The sequence below is a fragment of the Miniopterus schreibersii genome, assembly GCF_964146895.1.
Source record: "Miniopterus schreibersii genome assembly, chromosome: 20".
Lineage (NCBI taxonomy): Eukaryota > Metazoa > Chordata > Mammalia > Chiroptera > Miniopteridae > Miniopterus > Miniopterus schreibersii.
The window spans coordinates 20,915,392-20,941,999 of record NC_138122.1 but is presented as its reverse complement, the minus strand read 5'-3'; the positions used below and the strand labels follow the sequence as shown (position 1 = coordinate 20,941,999).

At 47.0% G+C, this 26,608-nt stretch overlaps 1 protein-coding gene across 4 annotated transcripts in view; it reads right to left on the bottom strand.

The window, feature by feature from the left end:
- Window positions 1-2,043: 2,043 nt before the first annotated feature.
- CIT (citron rho-interacting serine/threonine kinase) overlaps window positions 2,044-26,608 on the bottom strand; it is a 123,034-nt gene continuing 98,469 nt past the window's right edge. Inside the window, exons 29-49 of one of the 4 annotated variants that reach the window (XM_081123711.1) lie at window positions 24,850-24,990; window positions 24,330-24,437; window positions 22,318-22,480; window positions 21,885-22,049; window positions 21,240-21,377; window positions 20,517-20,697; window positions 19,836-19,927; window positions 19,185-19,289; window positions 18,827-18,996; window positions 18,041-18,085; window positions 17,507-17,587; window positions 17,213-17,348; window positions 15,264-15,403; window positions 14,246-14,338; window positions 13,074-13,182; window positions 12,856-12,984; window positions 12,126-12,206; window positions 10,392-10,470; window positions 10,092-10,271; window positions 5,270-5,573; window positions 2,044-4,468 (exon numbers count right to left, since the gene is read on the bottom strand). In XM_081123711.1, coding sequence (XP_080979837.1) covers window positions 4,445-4,468; window positions 5,270-5,573; window positions 10,092-10,271; window positions 10,392-10,470; window positions 12,126-12,206; window positions 12,856-12,984; window positions 13,074-13,182; window positions 14,246-14,338; window positions 15,264-15,403; window positions 17,213-17,348; window positions 17,507-17,587; window positions 18,041-18,085; window positions 18,827-18,996; window positions 19,185-19,289; window positions 19,836-19,927; window positions 20,517-20,697; window positions 21,240-21,377; window positions 21,885-22,049; window positions 22,318-22,480; window positions 24,330-24,437; window positions 24,850-24,990 — 2,664 coding nt within the window. In that variant the 3' untranslated portion in view covers window positions 2,044-4,444. The remainder of the gene's footprint in view (window positions 4,469-5,269; window positions 5,574-10,091; window positions 10,272-10,391; window positions 10,471-12,125; window positions 12,207-12,855; window positions 12,985-13,073; window positions 13,183-14,245; window positions 14,339-15,263; window positions 15,404-17,212; window positions 17,349-17,506; window positions 17,588-18,040; window positions 18,086-18,826; window positions 18,997-19,184; window positions 19,290-19,835; window positions 19,928-20,516; window positions 20,698-21,239; window positions 21,378-21,884; window positions 22,050-22,317; window positions 22,481-24,329; window positions 24,438-24,849; window positions 24,991-26,608) is intronic. The other 3 variants (XM_081123712.1, XM_081123713.1, XM_081123714.1) reach the window with 3 other exon arrangements.

Sequence of the window (26,608 nt, the reverse complement as noted above, 5' to 3'; positions counted from 1 at the left end):
TGTCTAGTAATAAAGTCACTTTCAAGGCTCTTTCCTCTACAGCTAACAACCCCTTCCGGGCAAACAGTTCCATTAATCATTGATGGACTCGAGGGAGAGCCAAGCGATCACTGCGGTACCGTATTTCCACGGCCCGCACCCTCCCAGCTTCGGGAAAATAAAGCTTCGACATTTGATCAGGCAGGTGATAAACTGTTTTTCTCATATATAAACACTGTGTGCCTAGAGCCACTGTCGCCACGCCTCAGACATTATAGTCAATATTTAAACTACCATGAAAGAAACCTGACTGGAACAGGCCAAGGTTCTCAACCTTGCCACTGTTGACATTTTGGGCCCGATAATTCTTTGGTGGGTGTGGGGGGGAGGCTGTCCTGGGCATTGTAGGACTTTTAGCAGCATTCCTGGCCTCTACCCTCTAGATAACAACCAAAAATGTCTCCAGACATCGTCAAATGCCCTCAGGGGAGGGGAGCAAAGTCACCCCTATTTTAGAGCCCCTGGAACAGGCTGATTTATCTGTTACGAGGCTGAAAGCTTAGCTAGTCCCCACCCCTGTGGGCCTGGCGTGAGTGCTTTAGAGTGAAATCCAAGTGAATGTTTCCTCGGGCAAACCATTCAAGAGACCCAGGTCTGAAGACAAGCTGGCTATTCAGTCCCATTAAGCAAACCATCCCTTTTTGGCCCAGGTCTCCAAATCCTGAAGTTTCGTGGTTATGAAAATTGCTATGCAGCCGGACTCCAGTCTTGTGAAAATTAAGCTGTAAGGGCAGAAACGTATCGTCTAATTTTGTGCTTGAGGCACAGGAATATGGTGTGGTTCATTGGTCGATTTTTTGTGTTTTTTTAAAATGTCTGTATTGATTTCAGAGAGCAGAAGGGAGAGGAAGGGAGAGATGGAAACATCGATGAGTCATTATCAGCTGCCTCCTGCGCGCCCCCTGCTGGGATCGAGCCCAAAACCCAGGCACGTGCCCTGACTGAAATCAAACCGAGATCTCCTGGATCCCAGGTCGATGCTCAGCCACTGAGCCAAACCGGCCAGGGTGATCGGTTGTTTCTTTGAGGTCATTCCTTAGGGTCTAAAGAACCTTTCGGTCACACCCCTTTAGGAACAAACCACATTTACTTATGAAGTATTCTGTGGCTCACAAGAACCCTCAGAACAATAACTGAAATGGCTGGTTGGTATTTAATGGACTTTTTCTAGTATTATTGAGGAGAGAAAGGTTCCAACATTTCACTGGCTCATCTTCTGAATTTTTTTTTTCATTACTACAGTTGTGACCTTGGGCAGATTTTTATCCCCAACAGTAAAATAAGAGGAACAGAATTACAACTATAGTTCTTGTCACAAGCCATGTGAGATACGACCCTGTAAGTCAGATTTTAACTGTGGTCAGGTTACTTCATTGGAAAATAAAAACCAAAGACTAAAAGCAACAGGAACCATGAGGAAATCACCAACTGCCAAAAGTGATGTTTTTGTGTGGATCAGGTGAAGTTTTATTAATGAACTAAAAAAAAAAAAAAAAAAAAATCATAGAAAAAAATTTCCTTGTAGACTATAAAAATTCATCTCGTTAAAAACAGAAATATTTACATTTTAAATGACCTTGAGCCCCTCCCTCCAAGGAAATCTACATCTTTAAATCCCCATGGCCTTATATGGGACAAGAGACATTTTAAGGTGACTGTTTTCCCAATGGGCTGCATCCTAGGTGAGCTGGGTAATCCGCCCTCCAGTAATCCTTTCAAAATGGCCCAGCTGCTTAAGCTTTCCAGTCCTGCAGCCCAATAAAGTGACCTTAACAAACCACTTCATGGTTCACTGAAAGTACTGACCGAACATTGACAATGTCCCACTGTCAGAAAAGAACGTCACCAGTCTCGATTCCGGGAAAGCAGCGTGCCCCAGCCTGTATGTGGCTCCCACCACCCCGGAGCAAAAGCCAGGATAACAGGCCTAAGCTGGCACTCGCCATACTTAGGATTTTTATGGTCTCACTCGAGAAATAAAAAAGGTCACTGCACCAGAGCAAACATTGTAGATCATTGCTTTATTTCACTATTGTTCAACAGCAAAGTTCATTCCTCTCAAGGCGGATCTTGCATTGTTCCTTCCCTCGTCCTGAATAAAAAAGGTAATGAAGAAAAAGCCTGTACTTTTGGAAACCTAGAATCTTATTGATGCTAATAAGCGTTTTGACTGCAATTTCGAGTTACAATATTTCCTGCTGGCATCTCGGTGGTCACACGGAGCTCCCCACCCTCCAGGGAAGATGGCTGTCCACAACTACCACCTTTGAAACCAAAAGTAAGTGTTGAAAAATGCACCTTTTACAATAAAAAAGTAGAAACCAATTCAATTTCCTTTTTTTTTTCTTTTTTTTTACGAATATAAAGTTTCTTGTAAATATGTACAGTCTTTTGAGCTAGTTCTAGAGCAGGAAGCATTTCACAAATGGGACACACGATATACATGTTCGGGACTCTAGAAGCCCGTTTCTCATGGAGATCCTAATGAAATGCCGAGACTGAAAGACCAGTTTTCAGCGACCTTTCCAAATGCTGTGGACCAAGAGACAAAACTTCAGCAAACATTCAGTCAGATCTGCCCTGGGGGAGGGAGGGGATACAGGATGACCCCAAAGACTCTAAGCGATACATAAAACACAACAGCATGACACTGGCCGAGGGTGAGACAACACAGAGGGTCATGGGTGTTTCAGATGAGAAAGCACTTAGATTAAGAGACGAGCAGGAAGGAGCCAGGACTTGGGCCAGGCTGCAATCTGGAAAGTGGTCTGAACTGTGGACACATGGGTTGGAACACGGTCATGTCCACCCGCTGCGGTGGACAAGGGTCTACTGTCAGCCTACCTAGGATGTGCCTTGGTTGTTGGAGGCGTGCCTAAGAGTCATGGAGAATCCGAAGCGAGAGATGCCTTGTGGGAGATTAAAGGCAGAAGTAAGGCCGCTAGTTAGCTTGCCAACCGCAAAGCCTCTAAGTTGGTTTTTTACCAGTCGCTGGGAATTGACTGGTCGCCAGAGGGTGGAAACAGGGTGGGCCGCGCTGTCGCTGCACCTAAGGAGGCTTCCGGACCCTGGCCGGGGGGAGCTGAGCTGCGGCTGCCTTCTCCAGCATCCCGGTCTCAGTCTAGCCCTAGGGGAAGGCTCGCTGGGGAAGTCACAGTTTTGTGGGGTAGAACCGTGCTGGGTTTTGTGTGAACAGAGTCATCCACGTGGGAGTCGGCAGGAAGCGTGAACGTGTGAGGTGGTGGTTTGCTGAAATCCTTCTCTGGTCGTAAGGCTTGAGCGTTTGGTTTTTGTTTGTTCAGTGCTACAGACTGCAGCTTGTGTGGCCAGTGAGTTGGCAAGTCGTCAAGAGGGTCTCGATTCGGCGGGAACTATGGTATGGTGCTAGGACATCGGCAGAGCACCCCGAGGGGGGCAGCCAGGTCGGGGGGCAGCACATGCAGTGAACCGCCATGCAGAACTCCCGGACGGGTCTCTTCCCATCCCAGGGCGGGGAACAGCGTGCCATCACGGACAGGAGGTGGGTGCCCCCAGTCCCTTCCTGGGCCCAGAGACCCATGGATGCTGGGCTCTGAGCGAATCTATTGCATGCTTTCCTGGCCAAAGCTACATGGAAAGCGGGGACAGCAGGCTGGGGAGATGACACTAGGGGCAGGGAGGAAAAGCTCCTCGAGGTCCCTTGGCCCCAAGTCACTGCCTCCGAGCTGAGGCCCGATGACCTCTATACATTCTCAGCTGGTGGGAGGGGAAGTCGTCAAGGCCATAAAAGGCAATGAGAACAGTAAACATTTGGCTAAGATGTCACCCTGGGTAAAGCAGGGCCATCTGTGAGGATGGGCGAGGGCGAGAATGGACCTAGGTGAGTGCAGGAGGTTAGCCAACTGGCAGGGACTCTTCTATAATACGTTTCAGTAGCAAAGACCTGGTGGTGTGATCTAGCTAAAAATGACTACAACAGGAAATACATTGCTATTCAAATCTAGTAAGAATTCTGTTGTCTTTAAAAAAAAAGAAAAAAAGGAAAAAACTAAAAAACAAAACAAAACAAAAAACCAACCCTAGGATCTTAAAGTAGCTATTAATAGGATTCTAACCACGTCGCAGTTGGTGCCCGGTTGGTGTCCTCTGATGAACTGGTACAGGCTAGAGCTCGGTACAAAAGTTTATGAATGCTTTGTAAGAGTAACAAAGTGCAGACAGGATGGCCGCAGGAAGGTGCTGCAGCTCCGAAGAGCCTCAGCCCCCCGCACCTCCTGGTGCAGGGGTGTCCGTGCTGAGGTGGGTCTGGGTCCAGCTGTGCCGTGGGGCAGCTGAGCAGATGCGCTGGGGTCCCCTTCAGCAGAGTTCCATGTGTGTTTGGTGTTTTCCTGCAGATTAAGATGAGGAGTTGGCTCTTCTGACAGATTTATACTGAAGACTGGTCCCAGACCTGCGAACAAAAGGAGAGGGAGGGGTTTTAGCCACCAGAGGCCAGAAAGTGCTGTGCTCTTTGCATAATCCAAACAGGAAGCTTGCAGCAGCTGGTCCCGCCTCGGTGGTTAACACGGAGTGCTGGGCAGGGTGGCACCAACTAGCGGAGCCAGCCCTCAGAGCTTGGAGTCCGTCAGGGACTGAAATTCACGGAAAAGTCCCCAAAAGCTATGTGTGTATTCCTACTGTTTTACATACACACACCATGTTATCAGTAAAGCAGGAGAGATAAGAGACAAACATTTAGATGGCTTCTCTCCTGTCTGTACAGGCAGGGGCGCGACAGTGACCTGCAGATGGTATCAGAAGAAAAATGCGATCCAGGAAATCAGCTGCAGTGAGGAAGATTCAAAGTTCTAGAAGACAGCCACTGCTACCAGGGCCTGTGCAGCCTTCCTCAAAATGCTTGATGGAGGTGTATATTTGCATGTGTGTTTGAAAAAGGTGTAAGGCACAGAACATTTTGTGTCGTATGTCGTTTGTGTGTAAGAAGAGAGAACACACACACGTCTGCTTATACGCAGAGACTCTCCAGAAACTGCCAACACCAGTTGCCTCCGAGGAAGGGACAGATCCTCTCTGGCCCACACATACACACGCACATACACACTATCCATTGCTTAGGTAGCCTTTTGTGAAATCAAGTACATCTTCCTTCTCACCAAATCTGAATTACAGTAACCGAGTTCCTTTTTACAACAGGTGCCCCGAGGGGCCTCAGCTCCCGAGGCCATTCCTCTGCCTCTGGATGGTGCCTCACCTTGTTGACCTGGGACAGGGGGGTCCTCACGGCTCCCGCAGGCAGCCGGCCCCTGCTGCTGTCTTCAAACAGCCTCCCGGGGGACCTCTCCCTCCGTGTGCTGAGCATGCGGCCCGGGGACTTCTCCCGCTCCAGGGGGCGGCCGGGAGACTTGTCCCTGCGCAGCTCTGTCCGTCCCTCTCGGTAGCGGTGGGGTGTGCTTGGCTCTCGCGGGTGGCTGGGGCCTTCCGGTGGCGCCGGGCTGGAGGCCACACGCTTGGTGATGTGCTCGTTGTATGTTGGTGGGCCTCGCTTGTTGGGGCTGCTGGCAACAGGACAGGGAGGGGGAGCTGAGGAGTCACAACCCCAAAGGGGCATTTTCCTTCTCTGAGAAACCCCCATGCTCAGCCCACCACTGATTATGAGGAAACAGGCCCATCTGGAGTTCTTGAGGCTTTTTGTCTGTTTTACTGGGGTACAGAGGGCAGAGAAGCAAGCAAAGATGACGACAAAAGAAAATCAAGCTTCCCGGTGTCAGAGCACCTACTGTGTGCCCAGCCCTGTGCGCAGCTCTTGCTGTCACAACAGCACTTATAAGCTGGGAACAAGCAGGACCCGCGTTGTACGGACAAGAGAAAGGACCCGCAAACAGGCTGGGTGACAGCCCCAGCTAGTGGACTGCAGGCTGGGATCGGGCCTGATATATTTAGGAAACTGAGCAGGGCAGATCAAAACGGTGCAGCTGGCTCAAAAATTTCCCTGGCCCCAAAGGGTGATGACGGTTAATAACCAAACAGTTGAAATTACTGACCCTCCCCTGCCCCCCCCCAAAAGAAAATACTGATGCCTTTTTGTACAACCAATCTGATCCTGCACCTAGTCCTGGCCTGGGTGTTTCAGATGAAGATTTCTGACCATATGTCCCTAACCACCTCTCTGAAGAAACACTATCGAGAAATAGAGAGACCTAAAAAGCGGCCTTCCTTCCAAGTCAATTCCTTCCCACCTCCGTGAGCAGAAAAGGTACTTGGGTCCTCATTATCTGAGCAGAGCGAGTGCTGGGAGAAGGCAACCTACTTAAAATGGGAACATTTTATACTGAATCCACCTGGAGACCTGTGGTCATTGATTGGGGCTTAAAGCAAAATGAGAAATAAGGAAAATAAATTTATTTTATCCTAGATATTTTAAAAATCTAAATTACAATTGCATGCTGAGTCTAAGAAGGAACCAAGTATGAATCTCATACTGATTTATTTTGCTCTAATTTTCTCAGCATAATTGTACGCTAACGTGCTACCTGGCACCTTTAATTACACCGATGTTGGCTCTTACGTCTCTTAGAACATATGTGAGAGTCATTGTTTTTCCCAAAGGCCTATTGTTTTCCTTGAAATTTAAATCCTTCTCTTTAGAACAGTTATAATTTTATCAATTTTCTTTCTTTTCAATTATTGGTCTAACTTTACCAGAATCTCTTTTGTCAATGCCCACAATCAAAAGCAACTGGGCAGTGAAGACACTGATCCACTGGGGGAGAAAGACTAGAGGAAGCCGAGGGCCACATCCAGACAGATGCCTGTTTTTATAAATAAAGTTTTACTGGAGCACAGCCATGCCCATCCGGTCATGCACCATCTATGGCTGCTTTCACACTACAGCAGAGCTGAGTAGTTGAGACAGAGACCACATGGCCCACAATGCTGAAAATATTTACTCTCTGGCTGGACCTTTACAGAGAAAGTTTGCCAATTCCTGCTCGACAGTGAAACAGGTTGGTGAGCGGGGATAATTTTATAAGCGGTCAGTTTGTTGTATATAGTTCATGTCATCCTCGTGCTTCTCGGTGCAACCTTTAACTGAGAAGATCCAGATAACAAGTGCTCAGAAAGCCAGAAGCTCCTGTGCTGAGTAGGCAGCAACAGAACGTGGTAACTCAGATTTCAGCAGCTTGAAATCAAGGTTTATACTCATCTCTAGGTACGTGGCTTTAAGACATAGCAGACAAATAACAAAATGAATCCAGAGTAGGAGAATTACATTAAGTCTGTTTGTAATGGAAGAGAAATTATACAATGTGTCTGCAGGGGCCCATCATAAAGTGAGTGAGAGAGAGCTTACTGCCGGAGGAAGAAGCAGGGCTTAAGGAAGGCCACTGGGGATGTCGGCTTAGACTAACAGGATGAAGGAAAACGCCCATCACTGTAGGCGGAGCGGGCGATCTTCCATCTCCGTATCCATTAATAACAATGATCTTTCACGTCAATTTTATGCTTCTTGCAAAGAGTTACATTTCCCGCTCTGCTAAACAGATCAGGGCGATGCGGCCAGGCCCACAGTGTAGCTTCAAGATTTAGACTGAGATCGCCAGGCCCAGATTTAGTCTTGTCATTTTGTTTACACATTGGAGGTAAAAATTCAGTTTATTAAACATTTTCTGTAACTGCACCCCAGTTTTGCCAAGCTATGTAGCAATTTTTTAATTCTAGTTTTCACAACCTGGATATCGGACTGTTGCTTTTGCATGATGTACACAGTGTCTTGAGACTGGAATTTACTTTGTTTTATAGTATCTGTACTCCTTCTAATTTTCAAGAGCTATTTTGTAAACAGATGATGTATTTCTCCATTGAAAACACAATAAAGAAAAAAACAGCACATCTACCCATCCCTCCAAAATTCGGACTTCTACATTCTGACCCCACCAAAGCAGTCTGCAGCTAGCAGACAACTGTATAAGCCAAGAGGCAACTAAAGACTAACTGCCGATTTTCCGGACATGCCTGGCAGCAGCAGGAAAGCAACAGCATTATTTCTGTCCCGTGTTCACAGAACTGGAACCATTTTCAACTACAGAAAAAGTAACTCATTACAGAGACTCTGTAGAATCTCAAGAGGAAGATGCCTGGCCATCAAACTAGTGAGGCAATTGAGAAAAAAATCTAATTACAGTATTTTGATTTGTTCTTGGCATGACTTGGAACTACTTAAATGAAGTCTAGGTAAATAAAATAAGAACAACTTAAATAAAATCTGAAATTCCCAGGGGAGGACTGCAGCTCTTTGAGCAGCCACTCCTAAGGTCAGGTCAAGCCAAGGGGTAGGAGCTGCTGGTTATGCAGCAAGTTCCTGGGATTCAAATCACACTGACCAAACATTTCTGACTAACCCCTATTTCAGCAGAAGAAAGAGAGACTATTCATTCGGACATCGCCTCGGAGTACTGAACTGATGGCTCTCTCTTCCAAGATCGAAGCATTTTGTAATATTAGAGGCTATCCCTCCACCAAACCGAGAATCCCTGCGGAATAAAAAGTGCCTTTTTCATCTGTGTACCCAGCCCCACTTCCACACATGCTGGTGGGGCTATGGAAGGTTCAGCCTCCATGGAGGAAAACTCAGCAACATCTATCAAAATTACACATGCACAGCCGTTTCTAGGAATTTGTCATACAGCGAAATTCCTAAGCACGCAGAAGGACAAAATGACACAGGCGCAAAACCATTTACTATAGCAACAGACGGGAAACAACCCAAACAAACACCCACTGAGAAGGGGGCCATTAAGTAAGTCAAGGTCACGGGAAGGAATGCTATGTAGGCTTTAAAAAGAAGGAAAAAATACTTCTTACACCGACGGGCAATCTCCACAATACGCTAAGGTTTGCTGTATGCACAGTGTGCAACCACCTGTTAAAGGGAAGGGGCAGAGCACTTCCAGTGGCAGAGCGAGACCTCCGGAAACCTGTTCCTCCATAAAAGCAACAAGAACACCGACAGACATGGTCAAAATCAACTTTCCAGAGCTCTAGAAATTAGCCAAAGGCAAGCAACAATTCGAAGAGCGTTTATGCAAGAAAAACAGCTGAATCTCGGGAAGAACAAGCTTTGTGACACTTAACTTCACCTATTCCCATGGCTTTCTCCCCAGATCTGTGGCAATGTTGAAAGCAATAGCCTCGTAGCCACAGGAGGCGTGGAAGCCAGCAGCGTAGCCGCCACCAGAGGGAGCCCGGCAGAGCTGAAGCTCCCCAGAAAACCACATCTCACCAGGCTGGTTACTCCTGGGAAAAGACTGTTCTCAGGGCTGGTTTTCATTTGTCCTGATTCAGAGCTACCTCATGAGAAAAACCATATCCCCAGAACCTTCCATGGCAGCCGTAACAAGGAATACAAACTTTACAGAATTAGTCTAGGGGCGTCACTAAATAAACAGCAACAACAAGCCCAGGGAGGGGGATCAGATTTCCAGAGTTACCACATTATATTATTTGAGATGCCTGGTTTAAAAAAAAAAAAATCACAAAACATATAAAGAAAGAGGGAAATATACATAGGACCTCATTTCTTCCAGGAAATTTTCCCTGAACCCCCAAGTCCAGGCAGGGGCCCTTCTTTGAGCTCCCACGGTACCGTAAATGATCCCGAAGGCAGCCTCACCCTTCTAGGCTGTGCTGGAATCGGCTGAATGTGTCTCTACCCTGGGGCTTTGTCAGGGAGGAGATGCATCTGGCTTATTGACCACTGAACCTCCCATGACTGCCCAACGAGCTCGGAAGAATATTTGCTGAAGCAATGAATGAGGAGTTCATGCTCCATTCCAAACAGAGCCACTGAAAACACCCACCAGGGAAAGGCCAGGCATTTTCTTCCACCTTTCCTAAGGGGGCATTTAAAACTTCTTCTGCACTTACTGTGACTATGTCACGTCAATGCTGTACAACTCAAGGAAACGAGTGGCTTGAGCTTGAATATTGGGAAACCTCCAGCTTGTTTAGCAAGATTTCCTTCTGCTTTGCAGAAAGGACCTGGCACCTATAATGAGGAAGAGGAGGCACGGTACCTGCGGGAGGTGGAGGGACCCCGGTGGTGGTCAGTGCCGGACTCCTTCACGAGGTTTCCTTTGCAGCAAATGATCCTTAGTTTATCCTGGTAGGAGGACGCCAGGTAAATAGCTCCCGAGGAAATTGCAGGGCCCAGGTAGCGTGGGTTTGGGATTTCCAAATACGCTCGGGCAGGGGTCCTGTGGAAAGTCGGCAGTGAGGTTAGCTGCATTGCTAGGTGGGAAAGGAAGAAACACGCGCCCGACCTCGACCCCTATCCCAACAGCTGGGCTCTTCAGAGCCTGGAGGGCACTGCTTACCCCAGGGAGGAGCGTGCCTGGATCTCAATCACTTCGAGCGAGTTGAAGTGGGTCACAAACAGATAAGGCTCTCTGTAGGCTGCGGGGCCACCACGGAGGAGGAGTGTGGAGGAAGGGTTAGAAGAAACAAAATTAAGACCTGCCTGCAGTGCACCCTTGGACCCAGCAATCCCACCTAAGGAATCATATCCACATGCCAGCCCAATGAGGCATGCTCGAGTGTGTTCACTGCCCTGTTGTCAGAGCAGATGGGAATTAACTCAAGGGTATGTGCGAGGCGACCAGCTACATACATTCTGGTACATCTGTGGAACTCTGCACAGCTACAAAAATGCAAGAAGCTCCTCTCCATGTACTGACATGGGGAAAATAATCTGAGGTGTGCAGTTTTACTTAGTGCATAAAGCAAGACTCAGAATAATGTGTAAAGTATGCTACTATAATGATAACAAAAAGGGATATAAGAGTATATTTTTTGTCTCTGTATTTGCACAAGTCCCTAGAAGGATAAGAAACTTGTTTTAACTAACTTAATTTAATGAGACTAACAGCTTAGTCTAATAAGAAACTAACTTTTTTTCTCTGGAGGGAGTGGGGATGGAGAATTTGGAAGATGGGTAATATGGATGAGACTTTTCATGGTACGTGTTTTTAAATTTTTGATTGTAAGCATTTTGAAAAAAACAAGTAACAAAAGACTGGGTACATAGGTAATTAGGTATTTCTGTTCTTAACATCACAGTGTCACTGAAACTCTAGGATATGACCGGAGCTTTTTTCTGTCTTAAAGGGAAAGGAGATAATCACCCCTATACTCATGGTAAACTTAGCTTTGGTGTTAGCTACAGTGTGCCTCCGGGGGGTCTCCCTGCCTGACTCCGGGCTGGCTCCGCAGCCTGTTTTACCCAGCAGAATATGATAAAAGCCAGAAGGCCTGAGAGCTTCCACTTCCACCCACATGGAGAGGAACTGCAGCTTCCGGCCACCAGCCCCAGCCAAGCTCCCACCAACTGCACCAATTGCTCCCACGTCTGTGAGGTCACTGTGGAATTTCTAGTTATCCCTGTGACCCCTCTGACCCCACAGGAAGCAGAACTGTCTAGACAACCACAGAATCACGGGCAATAAGTTGCATTAAGTCACTCAGTTTTGAAACTTGATATGCAGTGAAGATAAACGAAAAAGCCTTGAAGGGTATTTCAGCTGCGATAGTAATTCAGAGCAGTCACACAGACAAGTGTGTACACATTTGTGTGTATGTGTGACTATGTATGTAGTTCCACTTGTAGAACTTAGGAGCATAGGATACTACTGGACAAGTGTGTAAAGATTAGTGCAAGATGTTCATCACAGCATTGTTTATACTTACAAAAAGCATGGCCTGGACCTAAGTGCTCTGCCCCAGTTAGAACTGATAATATTGATAGGTGTTCAGCTGTGCCCTGCTGCCTTTGAAATGATTTAAGTGAACTCACAGGGAAAGGTCTTCTTTATCTCATGAAAACCTAACAAACACTTCACAAGGCTGGGGGGTTTGGCTGATGCAGTTCTTCATCAACCTCCAGAATCTTTGCCCTGAGCACGTATTCAGGTGACCACTACATGTGGGGCTTGGTGTCTGTCCAATGGACTCCACGAGCACAGTGCTCAGGCCAAAAAGAATTCCACCCACAATTCTTTCCCGGGACACCAGCTGCTGGGCCGAAAGAGCCCTCTATACCTTGCCTCACTTACCAAAGGCCAAAGGTAAGCGACTCCACTTGAGATCGTCTGTGCGGCTACGTCTTCCGTAAGAATCCACGAACACCCCAAATTCTGCAAGGAATCAGAGCCCAGGGGCGTCAGCAGAGCCAGAGGCTAGGGGTGTCAACAACACGCACTTTGACAGGGGAAGAAGGAACCATGCCCAGGGGACCACTGGCCAAATTTCACCGGATTGTTAAAACCTAAGGACCCCTGTTGAGCCTGACTTATTAGAAAAAGGAGGTTCAAGTAAAAGGGGGGAATGAAAGGAAAAGAAAGGGAGGTGGAAGGAGGACAAGGGTAGGGAAGACAGGGAGGAAGAGGGAGAAACAGAGAGCCAGAGACAGGAAGGAAGAGAAAGAAAGACCCAGAGATTTGGAAAGAAAAGAGAAACATCAAGAGAGAAAAAAATGAAAGACAGACAAAAAAAAATAAGGGGAGAGAAAGAAGCGAGGATAGAGAAGGAAAGAACTACCTGCTCTTTGGACAGAATATAATAGTGCTGGGTTGGGTTAGTGCCCTGGTGGGGACAGGACAGGGGACCCCGAGGAGCCTTTGAGGCAGCTGGAATGATGTTCTCGGTAATCCCAGTAGGACCTGCCCTGCCCCAGAGTCCCATCGGCCAACCCACAGCCCCTGGTGGACCCAATCTCAGACTCCTGGCCCCACCAGGAGTGCCCAGCAGCACTCAAAATAGCAATGAGCAGCAAGCCCCCCTCACCGTGGAAGCAGAGCAGGTACTCCTCCCGCTGCCCTGCGCTGTTCACCTGCATGATCGAGACAGGGAAGCTGTTGGAAGAGGCGGCAAACACAGCAGGCGCCAAGGAATGGTCATTCTTGTCCAGGAATTCTGAAAAGGCAGGCAGAAACGGGGTCAGGGACGGCTCGAGTGGGCGCAGGGCCAGAGCCGGGCGTGGGCTGGGGCGACTGGGGCCCTACCCTCAAGCGTGTACTGCTTCATGTCAATTTCGTAGAATTTATTGGTTCCGATGAGGACACTGTAGTTGGTGAAGTGGATGCAGCTGCAGGGCTCTGAGGTCTCTATCTCCTGAGGTAGAGGGCAGAGAGGAGGCTGAGTGTCACCCAAGGCCGCCAGGCCCCCACTGTCTCCTGTTTCACCTTAGGCATCTAACAGAGCCTGGAGGGTCGCCACCAGACTTAAGCTGTAGACTGGGCACAGCACATTCAATCCTTTCGTGTCCCTTTGTTATCTCTGAATTCTTTGCAACCCCAGACTAAGAAAATAAAGCCAAATTACAGCCCCCCCCCCCCCAAAAGGGTCAGAAACACCAGTTCAGTGAAAAGGTAGCATTCAAAGGAGAGCTTTAAAAATACAATATTCTTATCAGAGGAAAAAGCCTGGAAAACGACACCAACTATTAAGTCGTGGCTGGAGGGAGTGGGTTTAGCTTCCTTCTTTCCTCAAGCTTCCGTGTTTCTGCTTTGAACCTATATTTCCTATATATTTACCATCATCATCACTGTCGTCATCTGCCTGAATTATCTGCTTCCTAATTGCTCCCGCTTGTTTTCAGGCCAATCCTAATGGCTTCAATAATCTAGACACGCTTATTCACAATGGTGGCGAGAAATTAGAAAGCAGCAATGATTCTGAGAATTCTCCTGAAGCTAACAGTTCAAACTCTGATCAGCATTATCATGACCACTGAACATTCACTGATCACCTACTAAGTGTGAGGAACTTTTAGGCAACATGACATAAGGAAATGGCAGGAAAAACCAAACTTCAGTTTTGGTCTCCACTTTGTGACTTGGGACCTCAGCCAGCCTCCATCCATCGCCTCACCTGAAACTGGGGATTGCCACACCTGCTTCTCAGAGCTGCTCCAGAAAGTGTTTATAAAGTAGCAGCTCAGTCTCTGGTACCAGTAGGTGCTCAAAAAAAATCCAAACTAGACTAACAACAGCCCACCAAGACGAAATGTTTCTCTACAGCTACTAGCAGCTCTGGAGTTTCCCCCAGGAAGGACAGGTCACTCTCTCCAAGGTCACCCAGGCTAAAGGACAGCAGGTGAAGGGACATGCTGTTCCCTGACAGACACATGCCTGCCAGCTCACAGGCAGAGCTGACAGACCACGCCAGGGCTTACTTTCCGAATGCAGTATTTGCTGAGGTTCTCATTGTAGCGCAGAATGATGACTTTGCTGGGCATGGCTGCACAGATGCACAGCCCGTTCTCAATCTGAAAAGCAATGAGAGGAAAAAGAAAAAAAGAAAAAAGAGTGTCATTGGAGTATATACTGACTCAAAGCAAAACTAGGAAAAGCACATCAATTTAGAGGTCGGTCTCTCAACCTCGACACCACTGAGCCTTTGGGCCAGATAGTTACCTGTGGTGAGGGGCTGTTCTGTGCATTGCAGGATGTTTAGCAGCAACCCTGGGCCCTACCTAGTAGATGCAATAGCCAGTTATGACATGCAAAAATGCCTCCAGACACTGCCCAAAGTCCCTGGGGGGCAGACTCGCCCCTGACTGAGAACCACCAATTTAACAGAAATGCAGAGAAAGGCTCAGGAAATCCACCTGCTCCCACACACATTTTGTGTGTATGTGTCATTTGCTGGAGACAGATTCTTTTGAGAATCTTATCCCCCCAGGGAGGGGAAAGGCAATAGACATTGCTATAAGAATCTGGAGAAGACTTTGGTCCAAAAAGAAAAGTTCTTAGCTAAGATCTGTGTATACAGTGTTCTACATTAAAACTCTTGTCTTTCTAGATCAGCTGAATCTCTCTTACTTCACCTCCTACACCTAGATCTTTGTCATTTCACCAAGGGTGAAAAGAAGCTTATTGCTCAAATCAGTCCTGAAATGAAGGTGGCTGTCAGGGTGGGTGGAGGGAAATGGGACGGAGTAGGGGAGGAATACACAGGAAAATCAGAATTGTTGGAATTTTTGGAAACTAAGATGCACATTTCTAAGTAACTCATCATTCAAAGAAAAAAATTGAAAGAAATTTAAAAATATGTGGAATAATAAAAATGTACAGCGTGCAACCAAAATTGTAGTTAGAGGAAAATGTATAGCCCTAAAATGCTTATATTAGGAAAAAAGGCCTGAAAATTCATTAAACATTCCGCCAGCTGAGGCGCTGAGGAGAGCTCACCTTGCCAGCAGCAAACAAGTGGCAGCCCTTGACAGCTTCGAAAACGTTGGGTGAGATGTCTGGCTGGGCAGGAAGGTGAGACTGTGCCAGGGACTGTTTCACTTTCTTCACATCAACAAGACACAGGGCCCGCTCTTCTCCTGAGGAGAAAAGGAATAGCTTCTTAGTCAGTGTGAGGCCAATAAGCAAAGACTCGGGATGGCAGTTCTAATTCTATTCACAAACAAAAGCCAGCAAGGCCACCCAATGGGCTGTTTTCCACAAATCCCCATAAACACAGTTTAGGTCCAAGTTTTCGACCTCAAATGAAAACACCTAGTCTCTTAGTCAAGATTCTGGGAGGAAAAAAATTCTGCAGATAGAAAATCAGACAAGGTGAACTATACTTTTCAAACGTGCTCCCCACCAAAAAAAGAATGCCTTAGGAACGAGAGGATGTTTTAGAAAACAATAGGCTTGGGCTAGTCCAATATGGCAATGTTATGAAAGACAAAAGAAAGGCTAAAGATCCATTCAGGTTAAAGGAGACTAAAGAGACATGACTAAACGCAGTGTATGATCCTGGACTGGATCACTACACAGAACAATAAATACTCTAAAGGATATGATGGGGGCACAGATAAAATCTGACTGTGGGCAATATATCAGAGCATTGAATTCCAGCAAGGGTTAAACTCCATAAATTCTTAACTGTACCATGTGAAACTATTCTGTATGATGCTATCAAAGAGGATTCGTGCCACAACCTATGTGTCCAGACCCATAAATATACAACACCAAGAGTGAACCCATGTGTAAACTATGGACTTTAGGTGACAATGATGTGTCAGTGCAGGTTCATCCATTGTAACCAATGTACCCTCTAGTGGGGGAGGCTGTGTGTGGTTGGGAGCAGGGAGCCTATGGGAAATCTTTGTACCTTCTGCTCCGTTTTGCTATGAACCTAAAACTTCTCTAAAGAATAAAGTCAAGACCTAACCAGTTTTGCTCAGTGGTTAGAGCGTTGGCCCAAGGACAGAAGGGTCCCGAGTTCAATTCCGGCCAAGGGCACGTACCTCGGTTGCAGGCTCCATCCCCGGTCCCTGTAGGGGTTGGGGTGCGTGCAGGAGGCAACTAATCAATGTGTCTCTTTCACATCGAGGTTTCTCTCTCCCCCTTACACTCTCTCGGAAAAGTAATGGAAAAAATATCCTAGAGTGAGGATTAAAAAAATAAGAATAAAGTCAAGTAGGGAGGAAGGAAAGGAAGGAAACCAACAAGAAGAAAGAAAGAAACACACAAACAAAGCAAGTAAGAGCAGGGAAAGAGCTGAGAGACCAAAAGTCAGCTCCCGACCATATTTGTTCAATCCCTGGATCCATCCAGCTGTGCCTAAAACAAGACCTAACTATGGGTATTTCCAACGCTGAGCCAGTAAATTACTGTTTTCCCTTAAAAAACAAATAAACAAACAAACAAACAGTAGCACCAATAAAGAGAGAGAGAAAAAAATTTTGCCATGGTTGTGTGGAGGATACCCGATTCTTAGGTGATATGCTGAAGAACTGACTGTGTATTATAGGGAGAGAGAGAGAAAATGTTGCAAAACCTTAACAAGTGGTGAATCTACACAAAGGGTCTCCGAGAAGTCAGAGATACAGGAGAGAAAGCTGGCAGAGCGGCAAGCTCTCAGAAGGTCGTGGCTCACAGAGGTATTAATGCAACAAGGACAAAGGTCTGACCTTAACGAGTCTGAGGCTCGCTACCCTTCACCTGGCATAATGGTGAGATACACTGGACCCCAAGGGAACCGAAAATGAAGCGAGCCATCAGCTTGGGCACAAAAAGGGACAGAGAGAAAAGAGCTACTTCTGCTCCCACCTGCTTTTGGGTTTTACAAGCATGACATCTGGCTTTCAAATAGTTTTCCTTAAAAGTGAAGAAAAAGAGCCATGTCCTTGGCCTACCACCTGCTATCATGAGTAGCTTCTCCAGGTCCTTGATGATATAAATTTGGAAGACTGCTCCAATTCCTGGGACGTGGGTGAGGGAGTTTTTCAAGACATTCAGTGCATAGAGCCCTTCCTCGGTGCCCACCAACACCACCTGCAAGGGCAGAAGTCCAAAGGTAGAACATAAGTATCATCACGTCACCATAACAACCCCAAACAGGAAGAGCCGCAAAGCCGGCACAGCTCTTCCTTTCTTGACTGCATATGGCTGTTGCCAGACACCAGCTGACAGTGTCCAGAAAACATCGTCACCTGGTCGCTGAAGGGCAGTGTGCAGTTCATGTCCAGCCGGTCATCACCTTCCAGTTTCAGCAGGGAATTTCCAAGCAATTTCTTTTCATATGTAAAAGAAAATAAGAAAAAAAAGAAGAGAGCCTGGTGAGATTGAACTGTTCATGGCCAAAACATCCAGAGAGACAAAAAAGCAAGAATGCAGAGAAGTTTAATCCACAAAGAAAGGCAAGTTACTCCTGAAAACACGCAGAAACACACATCTGCTTTTGGCTTGCCTCATATTTTGATCTGACCTCAAAAGGCAAGACATGAATCTTATCGCTATCTCCGGGATGGTTGTTAATTAGCATCAGAGCTGTAACTCCCCTTGGACGCAGAGATGAGTATAATAAATGTAGAAAATATTCTGGGGTGGGAAATAAGCTGAAGCTAAAGAGATATCACCTGCAAAGGGTTAATAAGCCACATGGAAGATTCCTTCCCCTCCAGGCTGCAGCAAAAGTGCAAAGCACAGCATCAGCAGCAAACCAACAAGCTTCTGAATCTCTTTACCTGAACCCACGCAGACAGAAGCTCATAGGGAATGCAGTCATGGCCCTATTGTACACATATTAACATGGATTTCAGTAAAAGGCACACGTGGGTAACAATGAAACAGGTCATTAAAACAAGTCTACACGGTGAGCAGAGTTCCTTATCAGGAGGCACATGGGTAAGGATTTCCGATTGCTAGCACTTAACGTGTTTATTAGCAGCTAAGTGTTAGAAAAGAGCTGTTTGGTCTTTGATGGAGAAAATGCCAGGGAGCAATGAGCCCTGTTTATATCCTGGAATGTTCCAGGAGGGCTGCTGCCAATCAAGGCACACCTACGTTGCTAACATCTCAAAGATAAGTAGGATCTCGAACCTGCCTACGGAAGAGCAAATCGTGTGGAGGTGATTGAGGTTATGAAAAGCCTGCCTGGAGTCGGCATGGCTGCCGGCAGCCTTTTGTGCTGTTTCACGGCTGAAGGGCTTGAAACTCAATCCTTCAAACCAAATAAATTCATCAGAGTAAACAAGGGAGAGGATTTCCTTACAAGTCCATTAGCTGCTGTGTTGCCAGAACTAAGAGGTGGCTAACAGTGCTGACTCCCCCACTCTAAAGGGCTGTGGGAGGAGCCCATGATACTAGACAAGCCACCTGAGAGCCTGTATCTCTGTCACCACAGAAGTCCTGGTCATCGAGCCATCATCCCTCAGAGAAGGAGCTCGAGGGAAATCATGACAGCCAGCGGGACCCCCACCAAGCCAGCCCACTTTTCAAAGACAAGCTCTAGCACCCGTTGTCATACTTACAGCATCGGCTTCTGCTTTTTCCCTAGAAACTCTCCCACCTGCGACAACTGATTCTAAGGCGGTGACCCAGCGCTGTTTGTCGGGGAAGCTGGGAGCTAGCAAGTAGAGGGTTCTCCCGGGCCAGCAGGTGGTGTGCGGGTGGGATTCCATCTTCAGGATGTATGGGACATCTAGGAGATGCGACAGAGAGCACAGGGTTGGGTGTGGATTTCCCCCACTCCCGCCGGGAGGGATGGCCCGGAGGTATCAGAGGTCTCATTGCTAAGATGGGGGGAGCTGAGGACGGTGGGCCCCTCCTGCCCTTGCTGACTCAGCAAGCCCAGCCCAGCTCCGAGGCAAGGCTCCTGCTTCTCCTCACCTGCTTTGGCTGTATTTGCGAGTTCAGAAGCACCAACGGCGCCATGAATAGATACGTCCCCGTCGGGAAGGCACAGCTCAAATTCTTCCACAGGCCTCTGTCCAGCTTGGTGCAAAGAGGAAGGGCAGAAAGAAAAACAAAAGAACAGGAACAAGAACGAGGGGAGAACAGAGAAAAAGAGAAAGAGAGAAGAAGAGAGAGAGAGGGAGCGAGAGAGAGAGAGAGAGAGGGGGAGGGCGAGAGAGACAGTATGCGTGGAAAGAGAGGCACACGAGAACAAAGGAGGGAAGGGATGTGCAGAGAAGGCGGAGAGGGAAGATAAAAAAAAATAAAGTGTGTCAGATGAGTAGCACAGTCAAATTTCTGATGACGATGCGGATTTATGGGTTAGTTGACTGAGGCAGAAGTTCTCGGAAGGTGTATTAGCAGGTGGAATCTTCAGGGCAGCACCCTGCAGGGTCTTCAGAGGGGAGACCTATAGACGTGAGTATCGTACCAATAACCTTTAGCAAAGTCACTTGGTTTTTAATTTTCAAAAATGGAATATCGTAGAAGGCTTGCAACGCAGTCCGAAAAACAAAGCCTTCACGCCAAGCCTGGGAGCCCTGGGTCCACCACGTGCAATAAAATCCCCCTGAATTACTAATTTACCTTCTCTGGTTTCGTTGTCATAGATGAGGACTTTGGATCCCTCCAGGACAATGTACTTCCTGTCCCAGCCTTGCTGTCCTCGTTTGTTATTCCTGGGAAAACAGAGATGGAAAAGAAAAATGTTCGAACTCAGAAGACAATCAGGCAGGAGGAAGGGGTGAAGTGGGGAGGGAATCCCAGAGAAATTATCACTAGAATTCTCTAAAAACACCTGGAATGGCAGTGGCCAGTGCATGGGAGGAAAAACTTCCTTCGCCCCTCTAGGTTCTGTGGCTGGCAAAGGAGTTCAACTGATACCAAACAGAGGAACAGGAGGAAAGCATACAAATTGTATTTTATATCACCGTCTCCAGAAGAAAATAAAGACCCCACAGGCCCAAGTGCTTGTCTACTAAGTTGAACAAAGAGTAATAATTGTGGAAAAGTGACTAGAATGTACAGGAAGGCCAGCCCTGACTCCCCATCTCTGATGACAAGAATGTTTCTTTCCTCCTGATACAAGGAGGGCAGCTTTTACACAGTTTTATCTCTGACTTTCAGGAAGAGAAAGGAGAGGTCAGAATGTCCTTGCACCTGCTGTTTTGGAAGTGCTTTTAGTTCAAAATAATCTCTACCCCCAAGTGGCGTATTTTGGGGTGGCAACATTCTGCCACCCTTCACCAAGCCACCCTGCAATGATACCTGGGCACCTTCATCCACCCTTCTAGGTGCAAGCCGCTGGTGGGCTCCTTGGTCTGGAGACCTGGGGAGTTCATTTTGTCACGGCAGAAGGCCTCAGTGAAGTGTGTGGCATATTCGGCGGGCAGGCCACAGGTAGCTGGCAAGCACGTGGAGCACTTGGGATGACACATCACCTGACATTCTAGGGAAAAGCAAGGAACAGCCTGAAAACTCACTTGACTGATCCTGGACCATTCCCCTCCTCCGCCAACCAAATTCTGGCCAGGCCTTCAGCCTGGCTGTGTCATCTAAGTAATCCCCAAGCTTTCCCAGAGGCCAGGCCTCTACAGAGACAGGAAATGAGAGAGCCAAGTGCTCTCAATCCAATTGTCCTGGCTTCTCCCAGGCTGTCACAAACAGATGTGTAAGGAACACATTTGCACATTCGAGTTGGAGCCAGCAAGCACAAAGCCTAATGGTAGGGAGAGACCAGGCTGATAAAAAGGGGGCTGGAAATTGGCAAAGCCCAAGGCATTTTGCACAGGAGGTTGGAGATCTGAGCTGAGAAGAGGTATGAACTCACTCCTCTAACAGGAGAGAAAGAGCACCCTCCTACTGAAACAAGAAGCTTGGAAATGAGTATACTCCACGGGACGGAGAAAAACTGCCTCCGCCAGATAGATTTTTTTTTTTTAGGTGGAGACACATAGGGGCCCACCGCAAACATACCACTGCTGCTCTTACCAAGACATTTAGATGCCTGGCGTCCAAAGTGCACGGTATCCAGACACACAGCGCACTTCGTGGCTCGCATGTTCAGTCCCACATTAAACCGGTGGGGAATATTGTGGTGCATGCGCTCCTTAAGACGCCGGCTGAATTCTGGAGAAAAATTTTTAAAAATCATTAGAGTGGTACAAATTATACCGCCAAGAAAGTGAAAGGAGAGCCCACAGAACAGGAAAAAATACTTGCAAATCATATCACTGACAAGGGACTTGTAGCTAGACCATATAAAGAACTCTTACAAAGCAATAATAAAATGACAAATAACCAATTGAAAAATGAGCAAAGGATCTGAATAAGCATCTCTCCAAAGAAGATAAATAAATGGGCAACAAGCACATAAAAACATGTTCTACATCATTAGTCATTAGGGAACACAAGTCGAAAGCACAAGGAGACCCCGTTTGTGCATCCATGCATGAACTACCGCTGGGGGATGCAACGGGTGGCTCCGGGCAGGGGAACTAGGCCTGGGGAGATGGGAGAAGCTCTGAGCCTTACTCTTTATACAGTATTATTATTATTTACCATTTTTACCATATGTCTGAATTTCTTACTGGATGAAAAAAATGTCAACAAAACTCCAACGGCCTGAGAACGTACCCTCTGGAGTTGAAGACTCCTTTCTGCGGCTGGACGGCGGGGCGAGCAGGCTCATGGCACTGGGCTGGTGCTCAGGTGACCGCACGATGGCAGACATGGCGATCTGCTGCCTCGCAGTGGCTGGCGTCGATGGGTGCGGGTGGTCTGTGGCTTTCCGGTGAGCAGCTGGGGAGAGAGTAGCCCAACACCTATGGTTAGCCAAGTCACCGAGAGGCCCAAGCCAAGCGAACTGCCCCTGGGCTGTCTTTCAAGGACCCCAAACCAAAAGGACAGGCATTGTACCAAATCGGCAACGCCAAGGATGCCGTGAAATTTTCAGACTTTAGGTGTCTGTACTGAAAGCTTATGGGCCAACAATACAGATGCTGAGCTAATCTTGAGCAATCTCCTTGAGATCGGGCCTAACACTGCACAGAGGGCTGGGAGCCCCTACCTTCCTCCCGGGCGGACCGGAGCTCGATACGGGTCTTCTGAAGGGCTTCCTCCAGCTCTGCACAGCGAGCTTTCTCCTTCTCCAGAGCCACCTTCAGCTCATTGTACTGCAGAGGAACCTGTGTGGGCAAAGCAGGGTCCTCTTTCCGTCGACTAAATAAACCCTAGCAATGGAAACAGAGATATCTCCTAACTCCTGGAAACTGGCACTTTAAACTAGCTAAAGGAACTCTGACTCGGGGAGAGCACACCACGAAAGCCAGGAGCATACTCACTGTAAGCGGATTTAGTAAAAATGGCATGTGAAGGGGGGGAGGGGGAGATGGGTCACAGCCCGTTCCAGCCGGCTGGAAAAAATAAGGGCGCGCAAGTTTTCACCGAGAGGGTTTAAAGATGCTTCGATTGCCACTGCCTCTTCCTTAAGCATCCTCAAGGAGGAGAGCCATTTCCCGATTCTTTACCCTCAAAAAATGCAAGTGGAGGGTGGAGTCAGGAGAGATGGTTCGGAAATCACTCTTGCCTTGAATTCGTCTCATGATGCTTAGTTACAAGACACAGAGATGAGTGTTTCAAAAAACAGAGGCAAAAAAAAAATGAAATGCTCAAACTGACATCAGAACAAGGGGCTTACTCAAAAAAAATGGAAATGGAAACGTGTGTTGCACATGGAAGAAAAAAAGGAAAACAGAAAATGAGACCAAAAAAAAAAATGGAAACACCCTAACTACATCAAATGACATAATCAGATAACAGTCCACTGCTAAAATAAAAAAGATTAAATATCATAAGCATAACACACAGTCACACAGTATGCAAGAAGCTCCTTCCCCTGCAGCCACCACCAAGCAGTAGGCTGATTCCGAATGCTGCTCTTATCCCCTTACTATAAATACAGCATCGGGAGCACTGAGGCCAACTGCCCACTTCAATCCTCAGTATCCCGTCATCAGGGGCCTTGCCTGTGGAAATGCTGCCACTGCTACTCTGCTGTAGGACCGCCTTTGGAAGGAAACTAAATTCTTTACAGGCCTTTGCAAACTGAGAACACCTTTGGCCAAAACTCACAGGCGGGATTCAGTGGTCCAGGGAAGCATGTGTTGGGCTTATTAAAAAATAAAATCTTCCCACCCTGGCCGGTATGGCTCAGCTGGTTGGAGCATCCCCCGTGCACCAGAAGGTTAAAGGTTCGATTCCCGGTCAGGGCACATACCTAGGTTGCTGGTTTGTCCCGTCAGGACGTGTTGGGGAGGCAACTAATCAATGTATCTCTCTCACATCAATGTTTCTCTCTCTGACTCTCTCCCTTCCTCCCTCTCTGAAATCAATTAAAAACAAAATATTTCTGTGTGCATCTATATTATATGAAACCCTGTCCATAGTTTTATGGGGGGGGGATGTTTTGGGCTAGTTTTTCATTTGTCTGCTACAATTTTAAAGGGATGGAGCAGCAGTGCTTGGTGGAGGGTGTAACTATCCAGTCAGGCACTTTAAGAAGGTAACTTTAGCAATCTGGGTCCCAGTCACTTCATGAGCTAATCAAAAGGACCGGGCCAGGTGATTTCTAGTCTTCTCTGGAGTTCCATATACATGGCCTGTAATCTCCCTGGAGTCCCATACCTGTGACCTGCTAATCCCTCTGGAGTCCCATACACCTGAGCTGAGAGCCCCTCTGGAGTCCTGTATAGTGACCTATGTATAAACCTTTCTCTGTGTTATCATCACCACCCCAGTTTCTTAGGTTAAAAAAAAAAAAAAAAAAAGTCATTCCCGTAACAGTGACAGACACTATTATTTTAAAGGCCATGAACATAAAGTACAGAGTTGATAATGATATCTTCTCTTTAAGCGCTATTCTGATTATCTGAAAAGCTACATTTCAACCCAAAGTAAAATAAGAAAATGTACATTTTGTTTTCTTCCATATCCCCTGGATTTTCTATCACTGTGGCTGTCACTGAATCATACCGACCAGGCAAAATGCCAGCTCCCCACTTCCCAAACGTCCTGACCCACCTTTTTCTTTTTAGCTGGCTGGTCCATTTTGGCTTGCAGGAAGTCAATGAGTTTGGTTTGTTGAGAAATAGTGCCTTCCATTTTCACCTTTTCATGAGAATAGAGAACCTGAAATTCATGAAAACAAAAACAACCTCAGACCCAGAAAGTATACTTTTAAATCTGGCACTTTATAAAAAATAAAGTCGATAGGATACTAGCATATGAAAATTCAACACAAGCACACTCAGTAAGTATTTATGTACTTAGTCCTATTCTTATGCCCAAAAAGGGGGGGGGGGGGAACTGACGGAAGGATAGATGTGAAAAAGTAAAAACAGCAAGTTTTAATCTCAGGGGTAATCGTTATAGAAGTCTCCCAACTCCTCGGGATGTTTGGAAATGTTCGTATTGAAACACTGGGAAAAATACACAACAATGCACAACATAAAGTATATTGACCACGTCACCAACTGGCTCTCAGCCATCAGGCTTTCCTCTACAGACAATTTTGAAGAGCATTCCCTTTGCCAATCCTCACCTGGATGTTTTCTAGCTGATATTCCAGATCACTCCTCTCTGTCTTCAGCAGATCAGCCCGATCTAGAGCTTCTTGCAGCCCTTGAGTCAGGCGGAAAATATGATTCTTCTGCAGGTCCATCTGCTGCTGTAATTTGGCTTGCTAGTGGGAAGAAAGGCCGGAGAAAGGCTCGCTGCCACTCACAACACAACGTGCTCCCATACTGTTCCTACTACCAAACTAACTTCAGGCCTGGCACTGAGAGTCCAGCTTCTGAAATCATCTCATTCCAGAATTACCAACTGTCTCCTATTCCAAAATGATGCATGCACAGTTAAAATGAATTTGCACAGAAACCTCTGAAGGCCAGTAGGTCACAGGGTGCCTGCCATAACGGGAGGTTCAGGCTGCTGGGTCTGGCTCCCCAGTCAGAGCTGCAATGAAGGCTACTTCGGTATTTAAGAGTGTGAGCCATCGGAGTTGACTTCTAAGGCTGTGTGACTTAGTGCCTTGACAAGTAAGTTCCAGTTTGTCCTTACTTTTTGGTTTTGAGATCTCAATTGCTATTAGGAGAAATTACTTTGTCCAGGCCACGGGGAATGAACAAAGGGGAATCCCATCACCTCCAACTTAAAGGGACCCCAGGCTGAGAGGCCCCTACAAGCACACAGTAGCCACAATCATAGGAGATATTTCTACAGTGTGGGGAAGAAGGAAAAGGAAGATCCCAGATTCAGTACAAGTGTTGGTAAGGCCCCCCAAAAATTTTCAATTTAGTATATTGGAAATAGTTCTGTGCTGGAAATATCTCTAAGTTTTACAATGGAAGTCAACTAAAAAATAGGGCAGGCTGTAAAGATACTGGTTTTATGGCTCTTTCCTAAAATGCCTGTGTAAAAAGCAGGAGGGAGCCGCTATCCTGACAAGATGCTGCTTGATCTCCTCCAACCCTTGGGTTACAGTCTAACCACACTTGCTGTGACCCAAAAACTCCCTTCCCAGGTAGCCTATACCCTCTGCAGACCTGAGGACAGAGAGTTATTAAAGAGTAAAACACATCACCACGGGGGTTTTCCGGCAGACACCGGCCAATGTCAGTGCTCTCAGACCCCGCAGGCCAAGAGCTACTGCCGACCTCAGACTGCTGACGTTCTCTGTCTTTCTTCACTTCCCACGGCCTGTTTTTCTGCCCTTCTCTTGAGAGGTACCTGATTCCTTGAGGCATCACAGCATAAGGAACTGAACCTGGGCTTTGGAATGTGAGAGACCCTGGTTTAAATCTGATATTGACACTTATCAGTCATATGACCGTGGGCAGCTCATACTGCCTCTTGGAGCCTCAGTTTCTTCATCTGAAAGTGGGTATAACATCTCCCCTCACTGGGTGACATACTGAGTGCAGTACTGAGCATACAGTAGGTGCTTAATGAACTTTAGTGCTCTCTACCTCCTTTGTCATTCTTTCTTCCCTCCATCCAGCCCAGGTGCTCTCCTTTCTTTCCCATCTGCATTTCCAGTCCCACCTACTCCACCAGCCTCTCCCCTATCAATCCTCCACAAGACAGGAGGTCCTGTTACTAACCAAAGATCACCTGGCCTGTGAGCCAACCTGGAATTTCTGAATCGAACCATAGAACCTCCTAAAATAAATTTTGTTTAAAAAACCAAAGGAAAACAGCTAAGATAACCTATTCAACCCCCGCAGCACCAGTGATTTCTTCTGCAAATTACCCTCTTTAGTTTCTTCCCACTATTTTAGGACAACATTAATTACTAGGAA